The sequence below is a fragment of the Erithacus rubecula genome (assembly GCF_903797595.1).
Source record: "Erithacus rubecula genome assembly, chromosome: 1".
NCBI lineage: Eukaryota > Metazoa > Chordata > Aves > Passeriformes > Muscicapidae > Erithacus > Erithacus rubecula.
Window position 1 is genome coordinate 75,929,532 of NC_136658.1, and position 22,856 is coordinate 75,952,387.

At 41.4% G+C, this 22,856-nt stretch overlaps 1 protein-coding gene across 1 annotated transcript in view; it reads left to right on the top strand.

Moving 5' to 3' along the window:
- FLT3 (fms related receptor tyrosine kinase 3) overlaps positions 1 to 19,304 on the top strand; it is a gene marked incomplete at its 5' end in the record, with an annotated part of 28,471 nt that extends 9,167 nt beyond the window's left edge. Inside the window, 16 exons of the mRNA XM_079297993.1 lie at positions 1,662 to 1,827; positions 5,673 to 5,779; positions 6,965 to 7,076; positions 8,620 to 8,798; positions 10,050 to 10,162; positions 10,261 to 10,393; positions 10,483 to 10,587; positions 11,569 to 11,679; positions 13,571 to 13,724; positions 14,060 to 14,184; positions 14,561 to 14,685; positions 15,042 to 15,164; positions 15,817 to 15,928; positions 16,012 to 16,111; positions 17,492 to 17,597; positions 18,275 to 19,304. Coding sequence (XP_079154119.1) covers positions 1,662 to 1,827; positions 5,673 to 5,779; positions 6,965 to 7,076; positions 8,620 to 8,798; positions 10,050 to 10,162; positions 10,261 to 10,393; positions 10,483 to 10,587; positions 11,569 to 11,679; positions 13,571 to 13,724; positions 14,060 to 14,184; positions 14,561 to 14,685; positions 15,042 to 15,164; positions 15,817 to 15,928; positions 16,012 to 16,111; positions 17,492 to 17,597; positions 18,275 to 18,403 — 2,000 coding nt within the window. The 3' untranslated portion in view covers positions 18,404 to 19,304. The remainder of the gene's footprint in view (positions 1 to 1,661; positions 1,828 to 5,672; positions 5,780 to 6,964; positions 7,077 to 8,619; positions 8,799 to 10,049; positions 10,163 to 10,260; positions 10,394 to 10,482; positions 10,588 to 11,568; positions 11,680 to 13,570; positions 13,725 to 14,059; positions 14,185 to 14,560; positions 14,686 to 15,041; positions 15,165 to 15,816; positions 15,929 to 16,011; positions 16,112 to 17,491; positions 17,598 to 18,274) is intronic.
- Between the last annotated feature and the right edge of the window lie 3,552 nt (positions 19,305 to 22,856).

Below are 22,856 nucleotides of genomic sequence, written 5' to 3' on the forward strand. Positions count from 1 at the left end.
GCAGGTCTTACATTCAGTTTCCAGCAGTGTTAAATAAAGACTTCTTTGCACTACACAATCTTACTTTAGGAATATGTAAGTTGATTTGCAGCACATTTTGTTAAAAGCAACAAATGGACAAATATGAGAAATGTGAAGACTTGTTTGGTCTTGAGAGTTTCATCTCACCTCTGTGTCATTGCTAACTACAGACCAAGCAATAATGTGCCATGTTCTCTCTCCTCCAATAAAGAAACTACTTTTTTTCCTGAGGTATTTTGCAAAGAAGTGGCATACACTACTCTAAGGTCCCTATATATGCTCTGGAAATAGCCTTTACTCTTGGCTGGTTGTGCTGTTAACAGTAAATTCAGAGATTATGTTCTGCCTGAAAGGATGGAACCAAAAGATGAAGGCTCCATGTATAAAATCAATAAGCCTTTAATATCAAAAAATAGGAGAGTACTCATGAAAGCAATAGTTTCTTGTTTTGAAATGTTTGTGGTTTTTATGGGAGTTTCCAGATAGTAAGTGGGCTAAGACAGAAAAAACATACCAAGCAGAATATAGGGTTACAATCAGAAGGAAAACATTCAAAAGGGAAAAACAGGCCCAGCAATATATTTATGGTGTAGTTTTTCACCATGTAGCTGATTAAACACCACCACAAGTTTTCCAGAGGCTGTACAGTCCTTAGGGATACCCAAACCTAACCAGACATGGCTCTGAGCAACCTCTTCTAGCTGGACCAGCTCTGGGCAGGAGTTTGACCACATATCTCTTCCAATGTATGTGGTTCTGTGCTCTTTACAGAATTGATCCTTGCACCACTGGTGTCTTTAGGAGTGCCTTCCCCCACACATGCCTGCTGTTCAGCCTCTTTGGGTAGGATTCATTCCAAGCCTTGAGACATCTAGCCCCAGTAATGACTTTGGTTCCTTCATCAGTCAGTGCCAAGAAACAGTATTTCCAGAAGCAGTCCAGTACATCTTTGATATCTTCTGCTTTAGGATTAGATACATCTGAATTTTTCTTGTTTGTTCCACTGAGTTTATCAGGGGTCCAAACAAGTAGCTTAGGTGGATCATAGAACTTTTGACATCTCCACTAGGTGAAATGAATCCCACCCCAGCAGGATAAATACCAGCAATTCATGGCTTATGGAACTCTTCAAAACATTTTTCCATGTTGCTGTCATCTTGCATTAATTTAAATGGGGAAATACAGGAGCAGCTACCAGACTCATTTGCAAAATCTTCAGCTTATTTCAGGGAGGGAGAAAGAATGCTGATTATAATGGTGATGCCACCTGGTTTTGTTCCTGTAGAAGGAAAACCAGGAATTGCAGCTGTTAACACCTGGAATACACACCCAAACCAAATAATGACATTATTGGCCCTGTGACTCTGTAGGTTAGACTGAAGAGAAATATCAGACTATTTTGGAAGTGCTCTGGTCTGATCAAATATGCAACTTCATCAGGCTCAAATCATTTTTCTGCAACTGAGCACACTGATAACATTTCAATACTATTTTGAAGCATTATCTTATTTTATCAACAGGATACTTTTTGTGATGTCATATGTTTTTTGCTTGTGATAACCAAAAAGAAAAACATGCAGACGTTAAAATGTTTTCATTGAAGTTCTAATACATCTCTTCTTTCATTTTTTTTTCTCCAGAAAAAGGATTTATAAATATAACTAACTCTAAAGAAGATTTTGAAATTGGTGAGGAAGAGTTTTGCTTTGAAGTTAACTTCACAGCATATCCTCCAGTCAGATGCATGTGGCTATTTTCCAGAAAAACATTTCCATGTATACAAAGTTACAGTATGGATGGACACAGGTACTCGAGTATTTTGTATTAATTTAATATTATGGTGTTTCATCTTTGTATCTCATTTGAGCAGCTTATTGTCCATGTTTTGTACTCTCTTGGTGTTTTTAAAACATGAATGGGCCACATGGTGAGACTGTGTTAACAAAAGGCACTCAAATATAATTTCAGCTTTCAACAACAGTTCACACAGATAATTCGCAGAATCACTTTATTCTTTGTTTTTAATAAACCCTTTGCTAAGTTATGCATCCAGCAACCCTTTAGTTTATGTGCATTTTGCCATTCCTCTGCTCTCAAACATGATTTCTGAGGCACAGATCTGTTGCAGTTTTCATTCTGGATCACAAGTTCTGCATGTTCTCATTTTGTCATCCTGTTGTTGATGATGTTCCCAGTGTCTTTCTAACAGCTCAGACCAAGTCCAGGGTGCTGTGGTTCCCAGGCCTCTGCTGGGTCTGCTGGCCTGTGCCTGTGTCACAGAAACACAGAAACATGCTGTTCTGCTCATTACCCAGGTCATGGATTCTTCCGCTGCTGCAGCAAAACACGTTTTGAATAAACCTGTTAGTTATCTACCTTTTCTGTTATTTCCTACAATGGACTTCTGGCATGAATCCTGTTTAAGGCTAATGTTTTCTCCATTCCCTAGGCTATATAATTTCTTGATAACTTTATCTAATTTCCTTCAGGGTTTCTTTCAGAGCAGTCCCATGGCTTTGCAGGTAACAGCTTTTACTCACCTCAATGAAAGTAAAGCCATGCTGCTCCTTTCAAGTTTTCACATTAAAAGTGAGTAGGCCATAGGCAGGAGTTAATGCACTGATCTGATTTCTTCTCATAGTCTTAAAATCTTTGTCATTATCTGCATAGAGCTGTGCCAAAGACTTGATTACACTTTTAATGATTTCTTTCCATAGTGTTTTGGTACCTTTGATTTTATCCACAAGCTTGTGAAGTTATCTTTGCAATAGACTGGCCTTTTCATCAACATCAGAGGGTGTATTGGAGTCAGACCTCAGTGAGGTTCAGAGACAGCTCAGTTCAGGTTAGCAAATTGTCATCTCCTGGCACTGGCCACAGGAACTCTGTCCCTGCTGATAAAGTGAGGGCTGTCAGCAAACTTTGATAGCACTGGGTGGGTGTTGGTGACTAATCTGCAGTGCCTGACACAGGCCTGGCAGAACTGCACTTTGTGACAAAACTGACTTTGGAAATGAGGTCTCAGGGGACAGCCACGAGCATTTGCTCATCCTTGTCCAATAGGTACCTCCCTCCAGCTGATAACACAGAGTTGATTTGCTTTGCAGCTCCTCACCTCTCCTCACTGCCTGCACCAACAGGACTCAGTTTGGCTTGGATGATTGACAGTGGGTGTAAATTCAAGCCAGATAAGAATGAGGTGCCACAGACTGTGCCAACAATAATAATATTGAGAACTTTTGAAATAGTTTGGGCAGCTGTCATTAGTCAGTAGGGTGCAACTGCTGGCCTGGGATTTATGAGTCACTTCAGAGCCACCACAGGAGAGGCAGCAGTTGCTGAGTGCTGATCACCACCTGCAGGATGGGAGAAAGGCCAGCTCGTGTCCCTGGAGCTGAGTGTCCAGGCTGGCCCAGCCACAGCCACCAAGCACTGCTGGGGCTGCTTCAAACAGATAACTCTGCTGTCTGTGTGACAATGATGGTGGGCAAACAGGATTCTGCACCTTTATTTTGGGTAGTTGTTCTCTGCATTTAATTGCATCCTATTTATTTTATGGAAAAATGAAATTGAGGGAAAAACACTTGCATGTGCTGATTATTTCATCTCACAAGTACATTCTTTTGTACAGACAACCCTCACAATGATCCAGTTTTGGCTGAATACAAGCACTGGATAGACATATCTCACCTGAGGACAAAGAGTAGGGGTACATATCTCATTCAGTTTGAAGCACACAGAAGCAGCAAGGGGTAGGGAGGTCAGGAGGTTCTACCTGCAGGCTGTAGCCTTGCAGATTTCAATGGGATTTTAAAGCAGAAAGTTTCTCAAAGCAGCACAGAAAAGGTCATCACATATCTAAATACATCGTGAGTCTCACTTTGTGTATTTTAGTTGATTTCTGTGTAATCTGTCTCCCAGGACTTCTACTTGTTCCTTTCATATCCTTTTTCATTTCCTGTTTTTAATTTTTTTAAATTTCTGCCATTTTCTTGTAAAATTATTCCTTCAGATAAAAATAATATTACATTTTAATCATGAACTGTGTACTTTTCTTTAGCTTTTCATTTCAAAACCCAGCAATCCTTCTCTCATGTCACTACACTTACAGTGTATTTTCAGACATTCCTTCAGAATTTCTATTTTCTATTTGTTTTTGTGGGCTTTCTGTTTCAGCACACTGTTGATTTTCACTTCCTCCCAAAGAGCTAGTGACTGTTCATACACACAATGTCCTCTGTTAAATTTATAATACTTAGCTCACATCCCCTTATATTTTCAGGTATCACAGATACTGGTTTTTTTTTTTTTCCCCCCCCAGAATATAATCCTTCCAACCAGAAATTACAAAAGCAACTTATTATTTTTTGTTTCATCTTTTTTTGTTGTTGTTGTTTTCTGTCTTAAGTATCTTTTTTGGGGCACCTTTAAAGGGTTCTGACTTTATAAAATCCATGAGCTAGGAGACATAGTTAAGATGAAGACATTCAAAAGTCAATAACTGCATGAAAATGTGGCCTGACAAAAAAAAAGACAAAATTGCCAGTGGCTTCAAGGGGAGTTTTCCTGGTTTAGAATTCCAAAGTGATACTTGGTGTGTTTGTATGTATCCTGCTTAAGGAGAAATATCCCGATTTTAGTTCTCTAGATTGATCTCATTACTGCTGTCTCTTACTTTGCATATTGCTGATAGGGTTGTTTTTTTTCTTCTCTCTTCAAATTCGCTGATGTTCCTGCCTGCCTTCATCACTAAAACAAGAGCTGGAGACCTACAACATGATTACCATTGAGTTGTTAGCAAAGACATCTCTCCCCAAATTGTCAGCAGCTACACCTAAGAGAGATTTTCTTGGGTTGCTCTTCTAGTGCTGATGAACTGCATTATCTGCTGTTCAAAGCTGGCAATTGTCCTGACAGTAATAACCTAGTTGAAAACACAAAAATGATACCATCACTATAAAACAGCATATTTCCTTTTCCCTGCCTCATCCCGTGTCCCACAAACCAGTGACTCAACAGGACAATCAGGCAAGAATCTTTGAATCTCTGCTGTTAGTTTAAATCTCTGTTGTTATTTTCTGCCCAGAGCCTTGTTAGAGCCCCTCTGGCCATCTCCATTGTGGTTTGGGTCTTGGTTTTCTGCCATCCATTGGCTCAAAGGCCATAGGGATTAGTAGAAGGCTGGTCTTCCTCCTGCAGCTAATGATGGTGATCTCATTCCTGAGTCTATGTGAGATCTTTCCATCTGGAGATGTTTCTTATGGCCATTGTTGTTTCCTAACACAATCTTATCATATCAGCTAGAAACTCCCATCAAAGTTCCTCAGAGAGAAGAAAGTTTGATCTTTTGCTGGTCTTAGCAGATGTACCTGAATGAATTAGTAACAAAATCACAGCTTGACAGCCTGCATGCACTCCAAGAACAGTGAGAGAAAAAAGGCAGAATTAAATCAATACTGGAGGGGAAAAAATTTCTTCTCACCAACACAGTTAGATTCTGGGATTTATATTCTCTAAGCAAAAACAATTTCCTTTGTATACCTCATGAGAAGATGCAGAATTATTTCAAGCATATATTAATCTTGACTGCATTTGAAATATTTTTCAGGTCAATATTTTGTTATTTTCCCTTTTTTGACTTTGTTCCACAGCATTTCATCAAAGTTCTGCAACCATCAGCACCAGTCTGGGATATATATTTTTTATGCTGAAAATGATGATACAGTTGCAACAAAAAAATTCACTCTGTATGTGAGACGTAAGTAGCAAAACATTGCTGAAGATTTGGCAAAATCTGGGATTTTGTCTCTGATATAAATGGAGCTGCTATGGTTTTTTTCATTGGTATTCCCTATTTCCTTTACATAGATTTATTGTTAAAAATGGAGAATCAAAAGGCAAAAGCATGATTCTCTTCACACTGCATCACACTGCTGAAATCTAGGCATTGGGCCAAAGAAAGACACTGGCTACTTGTGGGTTGTATTTCTTACATCAGCTGGGAATGGAGAACAGAGAAAGGAGGAGAAAGTTACTAATTTTTTTCTTCCCCTTAGTCTACCATAAACAGAATATAAGGAATCAGTTGCATGCTGAGAAAATCAAAGCTTCTTAAGAAAATCACAAGCCTAGGAACTCAGTAAAATACAGTCTTACATTCTGTCTCTACAAAGCTGGAACATATGTGACTGCTGCAGAAACCACATGAGATATAGAGATGGGAGGAAATGCTTGTCCCCATTAGGAATTATGTATAACTAAATGCCCTAATGGCATTTATGAGTAAATGTAGTTAGTATGGAGATCCTCAGGTGAGTAACTTGAATGTTTGGGCTGCAGTGCCTCGTACACCTCTGCCCACAGCTCACACACATGCAATCTTGACTAATGTTCTCATTTATTTCAGTTCTGCCACAACTGCAGCATCTCACCCTTGCCCCAGGTCTGGGGGCTTTATCTGTGATATATAATTTACACATGGATTTTCTGTGCACATTTTGTAGGAGTTGGACAACCAGAACCTCAGTGCCAGGGCAGTCCTAGGGCCAGCTGCTTAGTCTGAGACAGAAAAGCAGAACTCAAGACTTCTAATTTTGGCTCTGCCATTGTTTTGGTCTGGCTGTGCACATACAGAGAAGTGGCTGCTCCCCTTGCCTTGCCACACTGCCATCCACAAACCAAGGAAGGAGGAGGACTGTGAGCTACACCCAGCTCTCACTGTGACATGCAGTTTTTAACTTTGAAAACAGAAGCAGACCTTGGTCTCAGCAGATACAGCAAGTGTACAGGGTTCTGTCCCTTGAAGTGCAGACAGAAATTGCCTTACAGAATCATGGAATAGATTAGGCTGAAAAAGGTCTTTGAGATCATAGAATCCAACCATTAACCCCAGCACTCCCAAATGTACCACTAAGTCCTTAAGCCTTCTGTTGTCCTATTGCAGGAAAGCCTGAGATAAGGATGCAGCTGTTGTTCAAGCAGATCTCCTGTGTTGCTGAAGGTTATCCTGCCTCATCCTGGGTTTGGAGGAACTGTCTTGAACTGAACTCATCCAAGTAAATTACTTTCTTTCCTTTTATTCATTGCTAAGACTATCTGAGCTATCCTTGATTAAATGAGGACCAGTCTGTAACAAACTGAATCTAAATTGCATACTTAACTGTGTGAATTCAACTGGTTGCCCCACTCCAGGGAACCAGATCATCAAAATTAGGGGAAGTTTTCCTTTTATCTATTGCCATCACATGAAGTCTATAAAGATGTGTATCTAGAGCTCTCTGCACCAAAATAGACCCCATTGGGTTTTTATCAACAATTAGGTGGTAACAAAGTCCAAAATAAGTTTTTCTCTTGTCCTACCAAAGTTATAGGGATTAAGGGAATGCATTGTTTAATACAGGCTTGATTAATTGGTTAAGCTTTGGTTAAAAGACCTGCTATGGTGACCTGTTACCAAAGCCACTGAAGTCAGTGAGAGTGGTTCCAGTAAAGTTAGTGAGAGTATTTCCAGTAAAGTTAGTAAGAGTGCCTCCATTTCCTCTATTTATTTAGGGCAATGAGTCAGGCTCTAAAATTTCAAAAAATGCTGAAACAGCTTTGACCTGATTTTTGAACTCTGCAGTTTTTATTTTAGATATGCCAAGAAACTAATAATCCCATGGTGCAGAAGAATACCAAGTCAAATTTTCCTTTGTAAGATTATGGATAAATTTTAAGTATTTGTTTTAGCTAGACATTAAAAAAAATCTAGACAATTTTCTTATCCATACCTCTTAAAAGGCTTCTTTTTATCCATCTGTTTGTGCAGAAATGGAAGAGGAAAAAAGCAGATGCAGCTAGTGGGTTTAAAATGCTCCTTAAATCATCTTTCTTGAAAGAAAATTACATGACATATCTTTTTCTGAGGAACTTCCAAATGTAGAATCTAGTGCTATGAGTAGAGCTGAATAAATTTAATTTATTTCTTATCTCCTCATTTATTTATGTGGAGAGTAAATTAGACAGTAAGTTGATGAATGATAGAAAAGCTAGAAGTCAAAATTATCTATGTGGACCTCCTTTCCCTCAAGTGTAAAGTTCCCTCTTTCTACATGTCAGGCCTTAAATAAGTCATTAATACTCTCCATCTGGATGGATGGAGGCTCTCCATCATGAGTGAGGAACGTCATGGAAAGGAGTTGGAACTCATACTCAGGTTTCATGTTGCATTTATAGTTTTAGCAGTGGCTCATTTGCAGCTGCTCAGTGCTTTGAATTTTTGAGACAAATATTAAACCAGCGGGAATAGAAGAGGTACAGGGTGATTGTGTCAGTTGTGAAATCAGTGGAGGTTCCAGAGTTCAGGGGATGCAAGTTCCCTGCCAAGGCAGTGGTGAGAGTGGGAGTGAGCCCAGTGTGGGAGGTAGCTCAGTCCCTGCTAACCCTGCCATGTCCATCAGTAAGTGACCAGAGGTCTCACTCTATCTCTGACAAAACCCAAGCTCCTTCCCTTCTTCTCTTCCAACACAGACATAAGACATGTTTTGAAATTTCCCACCTTCTCCCCTGGCAAATGTCACTGTGAGCTAAAAATCAAAACTGGTCTGCTTCCTTTTCCAGCTGCACAGAGGAAATCACAGAGGGGATTCAGAACTTCTTGCCAGAGAGGAGATCCCTGGGGTCGTGGATTTCAAGCAGTACTTTATATGTAAAGGAGACAGCAACAACCTTCTCAGTGGAGTGCTGTGCAAACAATTCCGCTGGTTCAGCCTGTGAAAAGAGTTTCATTAACCTGTCAGGTACCACAAGCCAGTGGTTTAGCACAGGTTTTCTCAGCTAAAGTTGGCATGGCAGAACCTACAATACTTTTTTTATCTAGCTAAATGGCTGACCATGCAATGGCATTGCAGGTAAAACACAAGCTCTGTGTGTACGCAGTATCAGAAATGGCGGGTGAATGGGAGAAAATTCTCTTTTCTCTAGCCCCAAAGAAGAGGCCTCCCTCATTAATAAATAAAAAAAAAAAAAAAACAGAAACAAATAGGAAGTGCAGGATGGAGCCATGGCAATGTTTGAGGCTGATTTCTTATTTTACCTTAGTCATCCTTGCATGAAATCTGAAGGAATCATCTTTAACAAAGGCACTTTGGTAGCTGGTGGCATGTGCTAGCATCTCTTGCTACTTTCCCATAGGTGCTGCCAGAAATGCCCATGGGGCATCTCCTCACCTCATGGAGGTCATTGCACATCCAAACAAGATCATGGCTGAGCCAACAAACCCACTGAAGGGTCAATCCCTGTCTGGAAAGCAGGAGTACTGGGGAAGAGACTTAACCTGCTGTAGGCAGGTGATGGAAGGTTATGTCCTGGTTAAGTAGTCTCTCCTCTTGTCAGGGGAATGACAGATTATTTCCTTGTTGAACTAGAAAATCAGTATGATTATTTGCACTTTGTGCTTGTAATGTATCCCATAAAGAAAAATATTACAGTCAGAGGGAACATGCTGTAGCACCAGGAATTATTTTGAAACACCCAGGTATTTGCAGTACTGGGATTTCCTTTGTCAGGATGAACTAGCAGTTTCGTGCTTTTGACTACAGTAGACAGAAGCTGTGATCACTGTCAAAGTTTGAGCATTCATGCTGAAATTAGAATAGAAAGTAATCATAACACTTATGGTTTTAGAAACAACCAAAATATGAGGGTAGGTCTCATATACATGCTCATCTACCAGTCAACACTTCGTTGGTGTTTATGCTCACAAAGCTCCATCCAAGGATCACAGCAACACCTCAGTGCACTTAGGTTTATTAACAGACGTAGCTCTTTTTTTAATTTATTTTTTAAATGAAAACAGGTGTCAGAATTACCCAGACCTTAATGCCTAGTGCCCATCTTGCTTTGCATATGGCTGCATCTCACTCCCCATGCAGAGGAGGCTCAGGTGTGAGAGGGCTGCAGGCTGCCAGCTCTGACCGTGGGTTCTCCTTGCATTTTTGGCTGTGCACACAAACTCTGTTTCAGTGGGTAGTAATATGTGTCTTTTAAAGTTGCAGGAGCTGTTTCTTCCCCCCTGGACAATGCTGCACTCTATGCCTCCATTGGATTTTTTCTCCTCTTGGTCACTTTTGTGTTTGCATTCATTTTTCTTAAATACAAAAAGGTAAAAGCAAACATAAATACCTGACCATCCTTCTTTTGTTCCTACCAGGCTGTTTCTTCTCTAAGACTTATTTCATTGTGTGTTTTTTTCTTCCAAAGCAATTCAAATATGAAAGCCAGTGGCGAATGATACAGATGATAGGGCCATCAGATAATGAATACATCTACATCGACTTCAGAGAATTTGAATATGATATAAAATGGGAATTTCCCAGGGAAAATCTGGAATTTGGTGAGCAATCCATAAGGTAAATCTCAATACTGGAGCAGTAGTCTGTGCTGTACCAGCAGAGAATAATACTGGCATTTTGTGTCTTGCAGGACAGGTCCTTGGTTGTGGGGCCTTTGGGAAAGTAGTGAATGCAACTGCTTATGGAATCAACAATGCAGGAGATTCAGTCCAGGTCGCAGTCAAAATGCTAAAAGGTAGGATAAACTCTGGTGCCATCCACAAGTAGTGATGCATTCTAATATCTCCAAAGCAGAAGAGGCATTATAAATCCCTATTGTATAGAAAACTTTCAGCAGTTACACCTCACAAATGCTTGGCTTCAAAATCCTTTCAAAGTGCTTTCAAAACCCTGTTTCATTTTGGAAATGAAAGGTCTTGCTAAAGTGCCTTCATCCCACAGCACGTTGCATTTTGCCCTGCACATTACAGAAGGTCTGTGTGGGGAAGTACAGATTCTCTAATGAGGAGAAATGCAATCCCAGTATTGGTGACTATGACCTTTGATGTAAGGCCCCTTTTTCTTGTAGTGCTGTCTAGCTGTGCAAAGCTGTTTGCCTGCTGTGTCTGAGCTAGCTTGTCTCCAAAGCTTCCAGCACAATTTCCTGTAGTCCTTTTTCTTGATGTTGACACAGAACAGTTTCTTTTCATCCCTCCTTATGAATTGGGCTACTAAACCTCAAATACTCCTTTCTGCTATGGTCTGGCATCTCTCCAAGCTGTCTTGACTCCTCATAAAAGCAGTGTCCAGGAGCAAGCCTCCCCAGCAGCAAGCACAGGAGAGCTGCCTCACTGTGTCCCAATTAATCACATCCCTGTTCACAGAATGTTGGAGTAGTTTACACTGGAAAAGATCTCTAGGATCATTGAGTCCAGCTGTTAAACATCACTGTCATGTCCACCATGTCCCTCAGTGACACATCTGCATGTCTTTTAAATACATTCAGGGGTGGTGACTCAACCACTCCCCTGGGCAGCCTGTTCTGGTATTTGACAGCCCTTAAGGTGAAGAAGTTTTTCTGAATAGCCGGATTCATAGGATTTTTTTAGGATGTTCCCAAATGCACTGTCAGTCCAATGAATTTGAAATGAAGATTTGTATGTGACAAAGCATCACAACCATTTAAATTTTCATTTCTTTGCTGAAGATTTCCAAATCTGTGTTACTACTTTTACAGAAAAACCTGATGCTTCAGAAAAAGATGCTCTAATGTCTGAGCTGAAAATGATGACTCATATTGGAAGCCATGAAAATATTGTGAACCTACTAGGAGCTTGTACTCTGTCAGGTAAATTGAAATTGTGGAAAAGTACAAATTAAAACTGCCAGAATAATAAGAACTAATTTTGCTGTTCTGTATTGGTCCAAAATAAGATGCAGATGAACTGAAAACAAATTTAAGGCCATGCATGTGTACAGAAAAGGGTCATTTCTTGTTATGCTGGCAGGAAGTGATACAACAGTTCTCCTGTAGAATAGGATTTCCTGTTATGGTGGTGATGGCACTGGTACGAGTCAGTTTATTAAGTGAAAAGGAAAATTTACCTGGTGTCAGGGACTTTTGTATACACATGGTTATTTTGTATACACATGATTATGAACATGATTATGTTCACATAGGAAATTATAATTTTATATTTTTATTCATGTGTATCACCAATGAATGGATTAAAATAAGCTAAAAGATAAGAAACAAAAGAAATTGAAAAATAACAGGGCAGGAGGGACACAAAACCAAGAAATGAGAGAAGTAATTAATGGAAGGAGGGACAACCTTTTAAAGGACCATATGTAAAAACAAAACTGAAGAATGAAAATAAGCAAAGATGGGCTAAGACAAAAGTAGTGAGATATTATCACTGATTAATTATTGTGTGACTCATGTTATCATCGAGGTAATTTACACAGCTATTCTTGTCCCAAGAACTGCTTCTCTGGCCAGTCCAATGATGAACAAGTGTTTGGCAAAGTGCCAGGGTTTCACCCAGTGTAGGTCCATACAATGAACTGTAACACCTGACACTGAAAAACTTGACAGATTTTCCATCGTGATTATGTACTTAGTCAGAATTTACTACTCAGGATTTACTTAGTTGGAATTATTTAGTCAGAAAGACCAAGCAGAACAGTTAACTTTTGTTTCCTCCGTTTACATCAGTGGCAATTCTGTCAGGCACAGACATGTGAGGGGTAAGAGGAAAGCAGAGGAATGGATTGTTCTTAGCGTCTTTAGCTGATTTAAAACTATACAGACTGCCACTGCCTTCAGGAACAGTGGGCAGGCTGATGGTGCAGGCAGGAGAACTTCAGGGAAGACCTTAGTTTAGTAAGGTAGGGCAGGAACACTTCCAGCCTTATCCAAGTGCCATTTTCAGAAGTATTCATATTGTTCTCAAGACTTTCCCATCCATCCTCTGAGAGACTTTACAGATTTTTCCAGCCTGCCCTACCTTGTTTGACAGTGGCCTTCTGCCAGAAATGTCCACACATTCATGGTCAGTCCTTCTGGGCCAGAAGTGGTGATGGCAGTGTGATGCTCTGCAGGGTGATGTGCGACCACTCTGAGCTCCTGCTGGCTGGTCATGGTTTTTATTCAATTCTGGAACAGGAATTGGATCTTTCTTGAGAAACTAACCTGACCAGTGCTTTACTCAGACACCTCCCCTTGCAAGGGGTATCCCTTGTTTAGGTCCCCTCAGCAAATACTCTTGGGTTTCAAGTGGTCTTCTTGGGGGGAAACAAAAACCAAAATAATATTTTCAGAGCATAAAGGTTACACAGATAGATAGAAGGATCTAGGTCAAAGGATACAAATTCACACCATCCTGAAAATTAGCAGGTTCAATCTTTTGCTTGAACCCTGCATGGTTTAGAAAATATGTTGCATCTTTGTAGCCTGTACTGTCTTCCCCATTGCCATTGGGATGGACAAGGACTTTTGTGTTTGTGTAGGGATTTTCAATACAGTTTGAGAGATGCTCCAAAAGGACAAAGTCACACAGACTCCAAGGGACATTATTCTCATTACGTGCCCATTGGTGTATCTTATCTACCTGGGGATGGAAGATGCTTGGGATGTTTTAATATAGATTAATCCTGTGAGAAAATGAAGCAGCATTAGTGTTTTAATGGGAGGGTACTATAAATAGCAGCAGGATTTACATTTCCAACTATTTCAGGACCTATCTACTTGATATTTGAATACTGTTGCTATGGTGACCTTCTGAACTACTTAAGGAACAAGAGAGAAAAGTTTCACTGGACACTGACAGATATTTTTAAACAGCAAAACTTCAGCTTTTACCATAATATCCATCAGGACCAAAACTCTAGGTAAAGAATTTAGTAACAGTTTGATGCTTTTTAAAACTGCTATTGCTTTTTAAGCTGCATTCTCACCTGTGCTGTACACTGGTAAAATTATTGAATTCTTGAGAATGTGCCTTCATATACTTTAATAAACAATGCCTTGGGAAGAGCTAAGATCTGGATTTTCCTTATGTAGACTGCAGAAGACAAACAATCTTTTGTTTCTCATTCCAGTTTTGAGAAGAGTCATGTCTGTGTCCATATTTTTAGCAGTAGTAACTGTCGATGCTTTTCACTGCAAATAGTTTATGTGTAGAAGATTATGTGATAAACCTTTGAAAATGTGTTGCCCACTCCAGGACAGCGACTCACCTGAAGTACAGTGGGAGCACAACTCTATGCAGAGAGGATGAATTTGAAACCATGCAAAGAAGTCAGAACATGAATGTGGGATTAAATGGGATTGAGCTGTTTTCTGAGGAAGGTAAGAGATCAATTGATTATATCTTCAGTAATGCTGTTATTACTGTATTTATTGTATTATTGGTATGATTAGACTAGATTCCATGACAAAAGAGGCCCCTTTCTATCATGTTTCACTATAGTCCTGGCAGGAATTTTGCTGGAGGAGAATTCAACAACACCCAAGATCAGAGGCTTACATTTCTGCTCATGCTACACATAGCATTTGAATATGAAAATACTCACCTTCATTTTGTATCTAAGTGAAGGATAAAAAGGATGGACACTCTTTGTGATGTTGCTCTTAGTAGGAGCATGTGAAAATCCTTACAACAGTGGATTTAACCAGAGAGTGAGGAAGCCCATGGAAAACTCATACTTTTGATTGCTTTTTACAGATAAAATTAAGGTTGCAAGCACACAGGCGGATGAAGAAGAGGATTTTAATGTGCTCACTTTTGAAGACCTTCTTTGCTTCTCTTATCAAGTTGCCAAAGGAATGGAATTTCTTGAGTCCAAATCGGTATGGTGAAGGGTAGCAAATTTTTCAGATAGAAAAGATGCTAAAAGTAGGTCAGTTTATAAAAAACAGGTTGAAGAACAGAGCCACTCAGTGGCAAGCTTGAATTATACCTCCTTCCCTGGCTTAACAGTGAAGGCTGGATTGCAGTTTTTGGCAGCACCCTGGGTAAGAAGCAGCTGCACAGCACATTTGTGCCTGCTCTGGCCCTGTCCCCTTGCCACCAGCAACCAGGGAGTGTCCAGCTTGGCCATTCACCCAACTGCTTAAGTGGAAGGAGGTGCCAGCTCAGAGAGCAGGGAATTGCCCAGCTCTGACAGCAAATGCTGCAGAGCATCAATCCTTGCTCTCCTTCTAAGTGCATTCACAGAGACCTCGCTGCCCGGAACATACTGGTGACCCGTGGGAAGGTGGTGAAAATATGTGACTTTGGCCTTGCCAGAGATGTCATGAACGACTCCAACTACATCATCAGGGGCAATGTAAGTCCACAAGGGCTCTGTGGTTTTCATACCGTTGTAAGAATTATAAGGAATGAAGAAAGAAAAGTGTTAAATTTGTAATTCCTTGTTGGCTTTCTGCATATCAGTATAGGCAGTGCAGAAATCACCATTTTTCCTTCCCTTGGCAAAAGCAAATTCTTTGATTATAATTAACTAATCAAGCCGATTCTGTAAATGAGATGGTAGCCATGCTCTTTCTAAAGCACTCACTGATGGAAGCACAGGGAGCTGTTTACTGTTGTGGGCAATAACAGTGTAGGACAACAGCATATGTGTGGTGGTGTGCCAGATCCTCTGGCTTTATGAAGAAGTACAGTGTGGACATCTCCATCTGGGACACTCTACGCTTGAAGTCAGAGGAAGGAAGGTGGCTTTTCCAGGACAGAGCTCATTTCTTCCTTAAATAGTAATCTAAAATGGATGAGATGTATTGACTCTGTAGAAGTGTCTGTTTCTCTCTGCAATGGGAATGTCCAGGGTCTGCTGACAGAGACAGGGCTTTGCCCACAGCAAGCATGAATCGATCACGCTGGCAGTGAGCTGCACAGTGAGTCACCCAGAAAGCCAGTGTCACAGCCAGTGTCACAGCCTGTGTCACAGCATGACCTGGCCTCATTCCCTGTCTGCACAGGCTCGACTGCCAGTGAAATGGATGGCTCCTGAGAGCCTGTTCGAGAGGACATACACCATGAAGAGTGATGTCTGGTCGTATGGAATACTGCTGTGGGAAATATTCTCTTTGGGTATGTTCTGCAATGGGACTAAAGAGCCCTGCTTGGTTTTGGCAGCTTCTGAATTAACACATATTCTCTGATAATTTCCACAGGTGTAAATCCTTACCCTGGTATTCAGGTTGACACAAATTTCTACAAATTAATACAAAGTGGATTCAAAATGGACCAGCCATATTATGCTACAAAAGACGTGTAAGTGTATTCCCAAGTGATGCTCAGCATGACAATCTATACTTATGAGGTCACTGTTTGAATGACCTTTTATTTGTTGTACACTGTATCTTACCCAAAATTAGATGCAAAATGTAAGATCTTCCTCTAAATCTGACAAAGGCTGCCTGATCCTGCAGGTTTTGTTCTAAAGCAGAAGTGATCAACACTTGAAGTTATTTGTATTTGACAGGACTATTTTATTATATTTATTTAGTTGTGCCTTCTTTCCTCAGGGAACTTCTTATTCCCAGACCACAGATGTTTTTCCCCCTTTTTTTCTTCTTTTGCTTTTTCTCTTATTTTCTTTTCTTCTTTTTTTTTTTTTTTTTTTGTTTGTTTGTTTGTTTGTTTGTTTTGTTTGGGGTTTTTTTGGTTTTTTTGTTCCCATAAGCTATGTTTTTCCATATTGACTAAATTTTTGGTGGGTTCTTTCCTAAATTTTATTTTTAAATCGAGCTTTACCGGTTTTGTTTCAGTTCTGCATGGCTAGGGACCCTCTTAAATAAAAACCCTGCTGAGGAAGAGTTGGGGGGAAGCTAGTTCTGTACTCTCAGCACATTATTTTCAGCCTGTGCCTCTGTGCCTGTTTGGACTCTGCCTGGAGGTGGGCCTCAGGGGACAGGAGAAGAGAAGGTGACACAGAACTGTGGAACATGGAGGGAAGGAAAGGACTTTGGGTTGGCTGAGCTCTTCTGGCAAGCATTTCATAGAGCTCTAAGGACACAGTGCCTTGCTATGACACTGAGCTGTTCTTATCCTGGCCATATAAAGGCTCTATAAGTAAATGCACCATATAAATGCAATGACATTAAAAGTATGGGTGAATCTGGCAGATTGACCCATGAAAGATTGCTGGGGGTGGGGTTTAAATACCAGGGATCCTATTGCCCCAGTAACTTGAAAGGGACTTGAGCAGTCAGGTGCTGCACTGATACCTGATGAAGCTGCAGTATTTCTAAGGTGGTGTTTAAATTTCAGAAAGATTTTTGTGATGTCAAATTACATTAAAAGACTTGCTATTAAAAGTGTACTTAAGACTGCATAGTCCACAAGGAGCAGGTCCAGCCCCAATGTCAGCCATTGTCTTCCTAATATTTTCTCTATGGAAGCTAAAAAACAAACATCATGGCATTATGTGCTTTACGACAATGAAAATTTAATTTCTGATTAAGTCACTGTAAGATCATTTCACCCTCTATCCTTATCTTTTTGCTTCTTTTCCTCTGATGCAACACTGTAATTCTTTATATAAAATCATTCTGATCCCCATGATTCCCCATTCAAGTCCCTCAACTCCATGCAGTCACCTACAGAGGCTCCAAGAGCTAACATGTCTGTGCCATGTCTTTCCTTCTGCAGTTATTGCATGATGCAGTCCTGTTGGGCTCTTGACTCCAGGAAAAGACCCTCTTTTTCTTACCTGGTTTCCTCTCTGGCCTCTCAGCTGGCTGAGGCAGAAGGAGCAGTAAGTAAACACAGTAAGATGAACATGTGAACCATGTCTAGGTTTGGGTTTGGGTTTTTGTGGGATTTATGTAGCTCCACAGATCACAATGAGCTGAGGAATAATCTCCTGCTTTCTATTGAAGTACACATGTCTATTATGGATACATTGCCTATGGATCCATATAAGAGCTTGGGGCACATTTTTCTGCCATCAGAAAGAGTCCTGACCTTCCTGATAAGGATTTTCTTCCTCCCACTGCCTGCACTGTGACTCTGGAAAGCTGAGGTCTCTCAGGCTGTGCTGAGGGAATGGGCTTCCCTCGTGCAGCAGCCAGTGCAGTCAGCTTTGGTGATGCTGACAGCTGCCATGGGAGGGGAGCTGAGCATGGGCCAGGGGCCAGGGGGTCTCATGAGGGATCACCATGCCATGTCCTCACTGACACAATGTTGTATGTCATTCTCAGAGGTCAAATAATAAATATGATCTGAGGAAGTCCTGTTCTATTCATACCAGATGTTTATCTCCTCTTCATGGAGGACAAACAATTCCTTTCCAAACTACCAATTCCTACTTGGGTATCCACTCTGAACTAGACACACTATTTCTCAGTGCCTGCCTCATGGGGAGAAGAGCAGTTTTGCAAGTACAATAAATAATAAGAGAAGATATCTTTTATTTCCTCTTCCCAATTCTAGGTTTACCATAATATGAAGAAAAACGTTGCCACACACCATTCCAGTATTAAAACTAAGCCTTGTATAAGCAGGGATGAGGAATCTTTGTTGTCCCCAGTTGTGCATGAAGACCCTCAAGTTGGAAAATAATCTGGGTTGTGACTTTGGTCTCAGTATTGTCATAAACTCTGTGTAGGGAAAGAGTTTTATGTCAGCTCAAAGAAAAGAAACTGTTACCAACTGCTGCACTGTTTGTATTTCTTGTGGGCCAGTCTGTATTTATGTGAGTTTTTGAGAAGAAGGTGTAATTCATTTGTTTGAATTCAGCAAACACATCTATAGCAAGACAGGGTTTTTTCCTGCCTCTCTCCAACTGAATATCTCTTTTCCTGGTGTTATGTAAATAGTTGCCTAATCAACATATTGAATTCATGCTGTTCTTGCCACATTGCTGGCAAACATGAGAGAATCCACATTTTTTTAGTCAATGTTTACAAGAATCAACTATGCAGCTGAAGAGAAATGGTGTGATTTCCAGAAGTGCTATTCACACCTTCATCTGCAGATGTCAGTGAGTCTTGGGAAAAAAACCCACTGGAGTCACCAGTTTTAGATGTCCATAATTTACAGTTCCATCAGTCTTGTTTCATAGGGAACTCTTAATTTGATGGAGTGTAACTGTCTTATTCTGGACATCTTGATGGCTGGGAAGTAGCTGATGGGTGTTCAGCTCAGGTGAGTTCATTTCATCAAGATTTACTTACTCATGTGGCCTCTGCTCAGCCAGGCTGCATTCTGCAACTGCTGATGAGAGATAGGCACTGACAGGAAGGATCCCTTTCTACCTAAAATAAGCATCTAAAATAACCAGGAGGAGCAATATTTGGAGACAACCTTCTACCTCCCTCGTTTGGAAAATCCAGATGGCAATTTCCAGTTGGAAATTTCACTTCAGATGAGTTACAGCTAATTCCATTCATGGGGCTTTGTGTATTTTAATAGCAAGTAAACGATGTTTAATTTTGAAGAAATTATGTTCTGTAATTTAGGAGTGTACATTTGTCTTCATCACATTGGATCAAGATGAGAATATATGGGTTAATAGGGGTTTTTTTTTCTTTTACAAGGTGCTAAGTACAGTTAGGATTTTTCAGTGGCATGTCTTATAAAAGAATAACTATTTGAATAGAATATGCTATCACATAAGTTGAGCTGCTCTTTACTAACACTGTCTGAAAACAATGTTGTAACACAATGATTATGATTTGTATATTTTTGTTAATGTTAATCATAATTCCTGGTGAATCATCATTTTTTAAATCAGATACAGACTGCTGAAGAACAATTTGGAGATATTTAGACAGAAATAAATTTCAATATTGCATTCTCTGGAAAACGTATATTATTTTTAACATACCCATAAAAGTTTGAAAGCATTCATGTGCAAGATGTCACTGTTCAGCACTGTTAGCACACAGCCTGCAGTGGCTGCACAGTGGGACTTGAATGTCTTGTGCAGACAGCAATTTGCAGCCTACAAATTTAGAGTGACCTAATGCTGAACTGCTCACTTCCAAGCCTGGCTGGCCCTAAAAACTAGACAGATGTGAACTTGGCTCTAAGTGGAGCAGGTGGGAATCCCATGTACTTAAAAATATGCCAGGGAATTGTATCATACATTTATCCATAAGACTGGAAAAGAACTGGACATAGATCATCACCACTGAGTTGAGATTTGGGAATATAAAGGCAAATAATAGAGATCCTTGGAGCAAGTACAGCGTCTCACGATTCACACATGAAAAGCAGCTCGGGCAACACAGCACTATGTGAGGAAGAGCAATCAGGGGAAAACCCCTCCTGTAAGGGCTGAACGTGTGGGAAGTTGTGCATCTGCTTGTCCACACGGAAGAGAAGGATGGAACACAGCCACAGGAGGTATTGAGTGAGAAATTAATTATTTTAGGATATTTTCTTTCCAGGATGCTTCCAACACAACGTAGCAAAGTGGTGGTCCATTCCTGAGGCTTGTGCAGAGCACAGACGGTGCTGTTTAGGGATCAGTGTCGTGATTCTTGAAGGAAATGCCCATATTTCTCTCATTAGGATCCAGACCCCTAATCTGTGCCGCCAGAAGCACGTTGTCAGGAGAAAGTGACAAAATCCCCCTGTAGTGAATGGAGAGAGTTAAGCTTGTTTGAAGACCTCCAGCAGAGAAGCCTTTAGTCTGAGGTGGATGCCTTAAGTTAGGCACAGACTGACAAAGATCGAGTAATCATTAATCCGGCGCTAGATGGAGCTCCGCGACCGCGGCAAGGGACGGGGACAAGGAGCGGGGCTGGCGCTGGCACAGCGCCTTGGGCCGGCCGGGAGGTGGAACAGAGTACAGGACACACGGAGCAGGGCTGGGCATGAGGGTGTCAGAAGGACTCCCCGGCCAAAACCTCGTAGCACCCATGCGACAAACCCAGTACCAGCACGAACCACTCCACCCCGCCGCAACCCCGAGCGTTTCCCAACCAGCCCTGAGTCGCAGCAGTAAGGAACAAAAAGATGAGACCCTCCTCTGCCCTCCTCTGCTTCTCCTCCTCATGCTTGTGGGTTTGGAGTACCTGGGATGGGCTCTGTCCTTCTGAGAGAAGCCAGGACTAACCATATGTTAAACCAGAAGAGAAGAGCAGAAGTGACCCTGTCATGCATGCTAGCAGTGGCCTTCAGTCCACATGTTCATGGAGGGCACTATGAAATGTAGCGAAGGAATCCAAGGTCATAGTTGCTCCAGAGCTATTTGCAGACAGGTTATATTTTAAGAGTCCAAATTTCTGCTGGAAATTATTTCAGGGGCGAAAAAAAAATCAAAGTATACCGAAAATGAGTGGATCCATGAAGCTAGATACACCAAATCTCAGCCCCCTTCTCCCAGACACAGAATTAGATCAAGTGCTCAGTGGCTCAGGGCTCAGGCTTCCCATTCTGCCACCTTCCCTCCTGCATCAATGGGTAATGAATTTCACCATGCAAAGAAAAATAGCTTTAAAAAAAGGTCACAAAACCACCCACCCAGATCTGTAGTTGAGAAAACCTCAAAAGGCTTCAGAAAGAGCTGGAACCTGAGCCCAGCTCCTTCTCACCCTTGATGAGCATCCCAGCACTATAGAATGATCCAGCAGGAGACCTTCCAAACAGGTAGTCTGAGACCTGGGCTCGATTCATGCTTCCTGAAATGCTGTGTTATGAGATAAATACTGCAGCTGCTTAGGGCAAGGATCCTGCCTTAGAGGTTACTGGCTGATTAAAATTTATGTGTTTAAGGCTTTGCCAGAAAACTGATAGAGTAACACTCCCAGAAGAAGTGTGGGTGCCCAGGGGCACAATCTGGTTCAGATGTCAGCTGAGAAGGAATTCTGAAGACCTGCTTGTGGAGAGAGGTGGACAAGTGGTGATGCTTCTGTGGTCACTTCCACGGAGGCGCATAAAGACTGGCATGGGATCCAGTTCCTTTAAACTGGGGTTCCTTAGCTGGGGTGAAAACAGACAGGAGATGCTGACAGTGACCCACTCCTGCTGCCAGGCTTTGCCCACACCTACTCAGGATCATTTGTATCACAACTAAGCTTTGACACTTAGTTTTGGCTGCACCTCTTTCCAGGTGCACTAGGATTCCTCTCCCTTCATGCTCTGTGCATGTTCCTGCTAAAGAAAACCCAGAAGTTACTCCCAATGACAGCACTCAAGTCCCACCAATGCCATGACTGCCCCATCTTCAAAGAAGGCTTGGAAGCTTCATATCATCAAAGGAAAGAGGTGCCTAGCTCTAGTTTCCAACAAATTCATCTTGGAGAAGTAACTATGTGTAACTGGGTTCTCCTTTGGAGAAGCCTCCTGTGATGTAGAGCTGTCCTGGGTGAGGAGGGGCTGTGAAGTTAAACTGAGGCAGGGCTGGACTGATCCCTGGGAGCTGAGTCATGGAGGAGAGCTTGGGGGAGGGGAATGTGGGCGACAGCTGGGAACTGGCTCTGGGTCTACCTGGCCCTACCTTCAGCTCCTTTTGGGGCTTCTTTTCAGACGAGAAGTAAAATGTAGTGAGACTCCTTTTTCCCCTCAGGAACTAGAATAAAATATCTGGGAGCTAATGTGAGATGGTGGAGAGCAGTCAGATACCAATTTCTCCTTGGAGCCAGAAAGACTAAGATTTTGGATTGGGGGTAAAGATTTGTCTGGGGAGAAAAATGAGTCTTCTGCCTTCCTACAGCCTCATCATTAGGAAAGGTCCCATGTGGGAGCCTTGTCCTGCTCCCTGTCAGGCCAAAGAAGTGCTTGGCACTTCTCTGCTTTGGTCTCCTACATTTCCTAGTACAAAATATTATCCACAAAGCACCATGGCCCTTCAGGGATGTGTACAATTATGGTCTTGAAAACAACAAACCATCTACACATGCCTCTGTTTACTGAAGGTGTTTGTAGGACTGGGCTTACCACAGAACATATGGCTGAGGGAGACACTGGTATGAGGCAACCACCCCATAGCATCTTGCCATGGAAGGGCCTGGAGCAGAGGGAATGTCTAGGAAAGATCGGCAAGACTAGCATGTGCTGTGGAGAT